Source organism: Aegilops tauschii, chromosome 7, assembly GCF_002575655.3.
Source record: "Aegilops tauschii subsp. strangulata cultivar AL8/78 chromosome 7, Aet v6.0, whole genome shotgun sequence".
Classification (NCBI taxonomy): Eukaryota; Viridiplantae; Streptophyta; class Magnoliopsida; order Poales; family Poaceae; genus Aegilops; species Aegilops tauschii.
The window spans coordinates 570,317,264-570,326,440 of NC_053041.3; the positions used below are offsets into that span (position 1 = coordinate 570,317,264).

At 41.7% G+C, this 9,177-nt stretch overlaps 1 protein-coding gene across 1 annotated transcript; it reads right to left on the reverse strand.

Annotated features, from left to right (window-relative positions):
- Nucleotides 1–3,667: 3,667 nt before the first annotated feature.
- LOC109744105 (carbonic anhydrase, chloroplastic) lies at nt 3,668–6,609 on the reverse strand. The gene is made up of 5 exons (XM_020303233.4): nt 6,267–6,609; nt 6,096–6,144; nt 4,418–4,674; nt 4,221–4,326; nt 3,668–4,103 (listed from the first exon to the last, which is right to left on the reverse strand). The coding sequence occupies exons 1-5, from the start codon at nt 6,326–6,328 to the stop codon at nt 3,969–3,971; spliced, it is 609 nt and encodes a 202-aa protein (XP_020158822.1). The 5' UTR covers nt 6,329–6,609; the 3' UTR covers nt 3,668–3,968.
- Nucleotides 6,610–9,177: the final 2,568 nt, after the last annotated feature.

Below are 9,177 nucleotides of genomic sequence, written 5' to 3' on the forward strand. Positions count from 1 at the left end.
CGAGCCTCACTCCGACGCTCGAAGAGTTGTAGTATTCTGGAATCATGTCACTCGCGTCGCGATGATATTTCCACCACCGTTATTATCGTGAGTTAGAAGTTTGCCACCCTATCCGCCGTATTGTTTTATCGGCGTGCATGTAATAAATTGTTGGGCAGCCTCTGCTCAACTTTGTATTATATTTAGTACTCCTGGTATTTTTTCTTCTGTGACCAATGTATTGTCTATCAGTGAGAAGGAATTCTTCCTCGCTGGTCCGTAACAGGGATTGGTTTCTCAATAATTATTTTATTGAAAAACCGGTCGTGACAATGATTTGGGTAGCTTTATTGAGTTCTTGGAGAAGTATCTGAACTATATTGATATATGTGTGTGGGTGTGGGTGGGTGTGGGTGTGTGAGGGGGGGGGGGGGGGGGTGGACCTGGCACGTGCATTGGAAGGTGCAACCGGAGCAGCTAGACAGGGTCCCCAAAATCTTGGGGCCCCTAATTTATCAAGTACTACGTTATGTACTACTCTCTTCGTCCTTAAATAGGTGTCTCAACTTTCTACTAAATTTGGTACAAAGTTGAAACGCTTATTTTGGGACGGAGGGAGTATTAGTGTCTAAGCAAGTCACGGCCCAACTTGCTGATTTGAGCCAATGACCTAGTTATGTGATAGTTTCACCATCACGGGACAGGAAGCAGTTTGCATATGCGCGGGCGCACACACACACACATCAAATTCGACACAGTTGCCCCAAAAAAAAATCGGCTCAGCGTCAACGGCCAATCAAACCGTTGCAACTTAATCCTTGGTCTCCTAGTCTCCTCTCTTTGATTCTTCTCCAGTGGATTAACAATTTCTCAGAAAGAGAGCATTGATGGCTATGAACTGCTGGTTCGTTGCTGCCATGGTGCTAACTCAAACTTATAAATTGGGTGGATTTTTTCGATTCTCCATTCTCTCTTTCATCCCTCCAGAGCAGAGCAACAATAGTTTCCATTCGTTGTCTTGGTCGAGGAGCAGAGCCATCGGGGCCCAATACACCATCATTGCTTCATGGTCTGCATCCCTCAACACTAACCAGTCGTAGGTTCTTATGTCCCTTTTTGTTTTGTACTCCTCTGTTCATAAGTCAATTTGCTGCTCTTTCATGAATTTTTGCATCTAGCATTATAATTTTCTGAGATGTCTAACAAACATAGGCACAATTCTAAGATTATAACTTTAGTTAATAGTTCAAATTAATAAAGATTTCTTTTGTCATGAATTATTTCTTTGAGATTTCACAATGGTTAATTGAAAACATTTAGTTTGTTTTACTGTATGTGGGGTCTAAATTGTGATTTCGCACCGGGTTTCCAATAAAGCAGCCTTGCGGGTTTCCTCGCGAAGGGGGCATAAGTGCCACTCTTACCCGATCCGAAGTCCTACGCTTACACGCCGAGTATCCCTACTAGGAGAGAAAGGCCACTGCCATGGCTATATAACGGTGTTCAAGGCCCCGAAAGGGGAACCAAACAATCACGAACAACCGAGACTGTAGTTATCATTGTGTGCATTTCCTAGATCGTCCGCCGTAGCCCATCGAGTTGCTTAACCGGGACTAAAGACCCACCACGTGGCCGCTGCCTGGAGGTCCACCTTTAGTTCCGGTTGGTAACACCAACCGGTACTAAAGGAAATTTTATGATTATTTTTTTGAATTTTTTTATTTTCAAATTTCTGAATTATTTTAACCTCTAATCTCTAATCACCCCTCATCACTGTTCAATTTAACCTCTAATCTCTAATAACCCCTCATCATTCCAAATCATCTAACTTCCCAGACGGTCACCCATCCTCTCACTACTCCAGACTGAGCACGCTTAACTTCCGGATTCTATTCTCCCTCGTTTCCAAGTCTGCACTTGTTGTTTTCCTGACAATAGTAAGATGTCAGTCCTATTAACTCTCAGGAATTTAGCTTGAGCATGAAGTCACATATTTCACTGTTTGAGTTTGAAACTATTGTTCTAAAAAACAATAATTATTTAGTAACACTAATATTTCTTGAATAAGTAGTTTGACCATAGTTTGACCACAGTTTGACCATAGTTTGACCAGATTTGACCAAAATTCAAAAAAACTAAAATAATTATTTAGTAAAACTCATATTTCTATAATAATTAGTTTGACCATTGTTTGACCACAGTTTGACCAGATTTGACCAAAATTCAAAAAAATGAAATAATTATTTAGTAACACTAATATTTCTTGAATAATTAGTTTGACCATTGTTTGACCACAGTTTGACCAGATTTGACCAAAATTAAAAAAAATGAAATAATTATTTAGTAACACTAATATTCTTGAATAATTATTTAGTAACACTAATACTTCTTGAATAAGTAGTTTGACCATAGTTTGACCAAATTTAACAAAAATTAGAAAAAACAGAAATTTGAGCATAACTTTTTTTCCTTTTAGAATTTGAGGATTCTAAAAATTTGCAAACAGGCCGTAGGCCATCAAAATCGGATGCGGATTTTCGTGCTGAACATTTTGATATATTATACGTTTTTTCTGACATCGTATGCAAAAGTTATAGCCGTTTTACATTTTCCCTGCACTTTTTGCAAAACATGTCCAAATTTAAGTTTTTAAATTTTCCTAACTAATACATGTAGTAACATAACTACATCTGGAAGGATTTTAATTTTTGAAGTTTTTATCATTTTCTTTGGTTTTTACAAAATTGAAAAGGCGATAGGGGGGGGGGGGGTAGAGTTTGAAAATGGGACCTTTAGTACCAGTTCGTGCCATGAACCGATACTAATGCCTCAAACCCCATTAGTACCGCTTCGTGGCACCAACCGGGACTAAATGTCCCATTTCAACCGGGACTAATGCATGTACGGTGCCCTAGCCGCTCGAACCGGGACTAATGCTCACATTAGTCCTGGTTTGTAATGCAACGGGGATTAATGCTCTTTTCTGGCCGAACCAAAGCCCTGTTTTCTACTAGTGTCCCGATTAAACATGGGCATACCGCCGTGCCGGAGTGGGCATGCAAAAGACCAAACTATAAATATATGTGTATGCCTATATTACAATCCTTTTGTCTGAATATAAAGTGACATCCCATGACTACATAAATCCCGTAGAACTATCATACCATTTGTGTGGCACCGACGAAATTAGACTAGACACCATCCCTTTGTAAAAGGGAAAAAAATAATAGTTCCAACACATAAACGTAAATCACCGACTGTCATTTTTCAATGTCGATGTCAATAGTCATGCAAGACCTCAAAGCTTTCAGTTGGGTATAGTGGTGTTTGCAATTTGGATTTTCGAGCAAACTCATGCCCTTATTAGTTATACAAACTCCTGTGTTCATCTAAGAAAACTTAGGGTTGGCGGGTCTAGAACGATATTCTGTTCCTCACAGAAAAATCTGAAACAGCTAGCCAGTGGCTCACAACATAGGGAAAGCAAAACCTTAGGAGCTTAGGTCTCATAGGTAGTCAGTGCAGCCATGTACTGTTTATACCATCTAACAGTCCATATGCACCTATGAATGCGCAGATCGCAAAGGTCCATGTCTAGAACGGTCATTTGTTCGTCCAAGAAAAGTTTGAAACAACTAGCCATTGCCACACAACATAGCTAAAAGAAAACCAGAAGAACACAAGGTAATACGAAGGTAAACTCTTGATGAAGATATTAATGAAATTGCATCTGATGTCTTTTGATCACATGGCGATCAAATTATGCATCACATAGTAATAATTTTTACAATAGTTCCGCATCGACAGATTTGATCCCTTATTACAAAATTGACATCTGGCCATCCGGCGTTCACTACTGCTGGGAAATAACGAGCAGGTGCATGCTCCATGGCATTCACATCGATGGATCGGTCCCACGGTATATTTGATATGATATATGTACGCATGTATGGATCTGTAGGAGATGAGCGATGGGTGGCGAGATTAATTTACAGCGCCCATGTGTCGAACTTGCCGGAGACAAAGTCGTAGTGGCCGCCGACCAGCTTGAGGGTTCCGTTGGCCACAGCCTCCTTGACGAACGGGTAGGTGCTCAGATTCTGGAGGGACACGTTGACGGCCTCCTGCGGAAACGAGAACGAACGGTTCAGAAATATATCATCTCTTGGTCAACGAGTTAATCAACTCATTCACATGCAAAGTACGAAATGGTAGGTGGCCAATGGTGCGAACGGACGAACCTTTTCCAGGACACCGCACTGCTCCTCAAAAGGCATCTCGGAGCACTCATCCTTCACCTTCTTCCTGGCCGGGTACCCGATCCTGACCCAGTCCTCCACGAAGTGGCTGATAGATACCAACCAAGCAGCTCCAGTTAGAAACATATGAACGTAAAGCTTCATTCAGATTCGACCCATGTTTTCCTCTACAAACTTACAAGGTGTCATCGGCGCCGTCCTTGAGGTTGAGGAGGGCCTTGATCCCACCGCAGCGGCTGTGTCCGATCACCACGATGAACTCGACCTTCAGGGCGCAGACGGCATACTCGATGGCCGACCCGACACCTGTGTGCTTGTTCTTGCAGTAGCATGGGACCATGGCGGCGATGTTGCGGACGGTGAAGGCCTCGCCGGGCTCCAGGCCCAAGGTCACCGAGGGGCACACACGCGAGTCGGCGCACGCGAACACCATGTACTGCACAATCGAATCTTTTAGTTGACAACATTTCATAGTTTAAAAAAATTAACTACAACATTTCACAGTAATTTTTCTCTAGAAAAGACACCAGAAAATGAGAACATTTCAGAGTTGCTGCAGATAAGCAGATACGCTATTCTTTTATGACTTAGCCGCATTAGCCAGCCGGCTGAAGCAAACAAGCACATATGCTGATGGCAAAATGGCGTGATGGGTGGAGTGCACGTTTCTGAAACAGCGCTGCCACTTTTGACATTCTGTGCCGGACCGCTTTTTATTCGGTCCGGCGGGAGAAAACCGGAAATAAATTTTGCTTTTGTGACATCATAAAAGGCAGGCAAAGCAAGTAGCGGCAAGGTTCTTCCGTCGCTCGACCAGAGAACCAAACTACCGAATAAAGACTTGATTATGACCCATGACAGCAGACCCGACGGACGATTGATCATCTATCAGCCACGCCCTTCTGTGAGTTATCAAGAATGGAAGACAGGCCCACCACTGTCTGCAAGTTGCTCCTCGGATTGATAGCACTTCCATGGTAGGGTAGGGCCTGCTTAATCATGTACTCAGAGCGGCAGGGCCACAACCATGGCTTTATGCCCTGTTCACGGTTCTTGTCTGTGCGGTCTGACGCGGCCGGCCGGTGCCAAGATGATGAAGGTTCCAAAATGGACATCATAGAAAAAGTTTATGTTCAAATGTGATAGTGCGGAGCGGCGGCTATTTTCTAAGAAGAAAATGAGAGAAGTGGGACCGGTAATTCAACACGGCGGTTGCTGGTCCAATTTTTAGGGGAACGTCAACAACCCACCATGGCATTAGCAAGCACGCCAATTGAGAATCTCAAAGAGAGGGAGAAATTGTACTACTTGCAAGATTCTTAGCGAATAAGTTATCCTAGCTAGCTGCTATTCGTCCTTTATATCAGGAAAAGGAGCAAGGAAAGAAAAGAACAATATTCCTTATATCCATTGTCCACAAGACACAAACACAAAGAGATAAGGACGGTGACATCTCAATAAGCCAAATCATATATCATGACAATACCCGTGGGCGTCGTTAGCACAGCGCTTGCCAGCATGCATGATCCAATTTCATGGAGGTGCATGACATGTGGGGGTTAAATGGGAAAGGAATCCACAATTGTATTGCATCATAGGATTCTCCCTCTTCCTAGCTAGTTGGTTTCACAGTACATATCCTAGTATAAAGTGGCCGGCAATGGCCCGCTCAATTAGAACAAAGCAGCCGTTTCCATTTCTTAATCTAATCTACTTTGACCCTGACAGGAAATGCTATGGCACCCGACCCCAAACCCGCGGCGGAGTTTATCCACGATCGGACGCCGAACGGCGGAACAGGCAACCAAGAGTTCGTTGCCAGCAAGATACAATTAGAGTGTATGTATATATGTATACCTTGGGTGACTGGTGGGCCTTGAGGGGCTCGAACAGATCCGGCTTCTGGCTGCCATGGCGAGAGAATAATCAGGTTAAGAAGACACGGAACTGGATAATCTGAAGAAAATCGAGCCAAATCATGATCGAGGAGGAGGATTTGTTGCCCTTAGCGGTAGGATGGGGGCTTACTCGTAGACCTCGGTCTTGAACTTCTCGAAGCCGGTCTTGAGGCGCTCAACGGCGGGGTCCATCTCGAGCAGGGAGGGTGGGGGAGGAGGTGAGGAAGAGAGAGATGGAACTTGCTGGAGGGTGGGGGAGGATGTTGGGTGGGCTTCTGAAATCTGGAGGAGGAAAGGGTCCACTTATATAGTAGCAGGGGAGGGGGAGGCATAGGGGCAACCGCCGCTCATCGTCCCCGCGTCTCCGCTGGCGTCTCGCCGGATTAGTAGCGGTCAAAGAAAGATGACGACACGTGAAAGGAGTGGGGCTGCAGCTGGTTTCGTGGCCGATCGCCGTTTCTGATTTCTCTTTTAGTAAGTAGTACTCCTGTTTGATCGGATTATATTAAGCACGCCCGTGGATTGATGGCGACCGGACCTTTTCTTTGGAGGTGAGAAGACGGTGGAGAATTGGGGGCAGCGGAAGGTGAGGAGGTGGAGGCCGGCTCATGTCGCTATTCTTGGGCTGCCGCTGCTTCTTCTTCTTCTTCTTTTTTCTTTTGGGAAACTCTTGTGGGAAACGAGAGAGGTGCCAGAATATAGGCAATGGTGTGGCCGAGTGAGCTGGGCTTGTGATTTCGGAAATTTTGAGATGCACCGTCCTTAGTAATTTAATCCTAGCCGTCGATCATCTGACGGTAAATTCAACACTGCAAAAAATATAAATAAGCAGCAAGATTTTTTTATCGTCACGAAAATACAAAGCTAAACACTATAGGATTGATTAGTATAAGATTAAATATTGTCAGAAATATATATTAGTATAACATTAATTAGATTTTTTTTAATTCTTCCTGCATTTACCGTCGGGACACAATAATATCTTTCCCGGTTTACTCGCAAAGATGATATCTTTCCTCTAATTTGTAAAATTTGTAGAATTAAAATAGTATATAATGGTCCATGCATCTATCTATCTATATCTACACCAATATATTAAAAAAAAACTCAAAGGGCGGATCGAACTAATCTCGGCGATCAATTCATGTCAATCCAACGACAAAGATTGCTTCAATGGCGAGCGCTCAACATGTTTAGCATGTAATAAATATTATAAAAAATAATAATATCATAGAAAAACCATAATTACCATGCAATTAATATATTACATAATATTAACGTGCAATTAATATTGTACCAAATATCTCTAGAAAATACTCTCCAAATATGAACGTGCATTGCACATACGCATAGTAAACCAACATAAAAAATGCTCAAAGAGGCCGATCCGAATAATCTTGTTCATCAAATCACGTGGACCCAATGACCTAAATTGCTCTAATGATGAGTATACAAAATATAAATATCAGAATCCCGTAATTCCCATGCAATTAATATATTACCTAACATAAACGTGCAGTCAATATTCTACCAAATATCTCTAAAAATATTCTCCGAATTTGAACATTCATAAAGCGTATGCATTTACTAGTATATCAAGATAAAAAGACTCAAAGGGGCATATTCGACTAATCTCAACCAAAATTACTTTAATGGTGAGCGCTCAACATGTTTAACATGCAATAAATATTATACAGTATCAACAAAAATCTCATAATTGTCTAATGTATTACCTAATATCAACGTGCAATTAATATTCTACCAAATATCTCTAAAAAATATTCTCCTAGTATACCAAGATAAAACAGACTTAAAGGTATCTCCAGTGACGATGGACTACATACGGAGCAAAATGAATGAATCTAAACTTATAATGCATCTATATACATCCGTATGTGGTTCATAGTGGAATCTCTAAAAAGACTTATATTTAGGAACGGAGGGAGTAGTATACTAAGATAAAAGGACCGAAAGGGACATATCCAAATAATCTCGGCTATCAAATCACATGGACCCAACGACCTAAATTTCTCCAGTGACGATGGCTCAACATGTTTATCATGCAATTAATAGCATACCAAATATTTTCAATGGCAGTAATGTTATAATTAATATCATATATTTCATAAAAATTTCTGCCTAATATTAACATGCAGTTAAGAGCTTATCTTTTTTTGACCTCTTAAATAATACTCTACCTCATATCAATGTGAATTACACGTACACCTTTATTAGTAATTATTAACATTATCTTACCCCAAGAGGTAATAGTAATCTTAGCCATTTTTTCATTAAAAAGTTACGAATCGTAGCGGCCGCCCGCTCCTCTTCCTCTTTCTTTGCATACGCCTCTGCAAGGCAGCCTATGCTATCTCTCTCAAACAGATCACAGACAGATCAACCACTCTCAAACCCACAACACATTATAATTTAACCCCGAAATCATCGGTTATCCCTAAGTGTTCATCATAATCTGTTCTTTGCTGGGAAACCAGAGAACATTTGTTCTTCAATTGTAGAATTGCCTGGCACTGTTGGGACCGTGTGGGGATTTCATGGACCTCCAATGATGATCTATACCAAATGTTCTATGTTTCTAATAGTTTCTTCGGTGGGCCTTGCTTCATGCAGATTACTTCCTTAGTTCTTTGGAATAACTGGAAACAACGTAAGCACAAGCAGCCCTCTTTTTATGAAGGACATGTGTCTGGTTGCCCATAGAGTTAGACCTTGTGACGAAGTTCCACTTTCCAGTATATCCACCACCTTGTAATTTTGAATATCTGTTTTCCTCTTCTTTGGAGATTGAAACCCTCCTTGTAAATGATGTAATTCTTGTACAAACTTTTCCTTTCTTTATTTAACGGCAACTTATAGTAGGGCTTCCCCTATTATTCATGTTTCAAAACAAAGTGTTCATTAGAATATGCGATCAAGACAGAAAATTTTGGTCGCGGATTACATGTGTTTTCCAAGTTCCTGGCGCGCCCGGTTAGAGGTGCGCCTTTTGCATAGTTATGATTCACCTATCGCACATTTTT

What these genes read in the sequence shown, in the direction of transcription:
- LOC109744105 (XM_020303233.4), bottom strand. Translation starts at nt 6,328, where the DNA reads ATGGACCCCGCCGTTGAGCGCCTCAAGACCGGCTTCGAGAAGTTCAAG. An exon ending in TTCAAGACCGAGGTCTACGA is followed by an intron (nt 6,145 to 6,266) that starts GTAAGCCCCCAT and finishes TCGCCATGGCAG; the next exon opens with CCAGAAGCCGGATCTGTTCG. An exon ending in GACGGCGCCGATGACACCTT is followed by an intron (nt 4,327 to 4,417) that starts GTAAGTTTGTAG and finishes GGTATCTATCAG; the next exon opens with CCACTTCGTGGAGGACTGGG.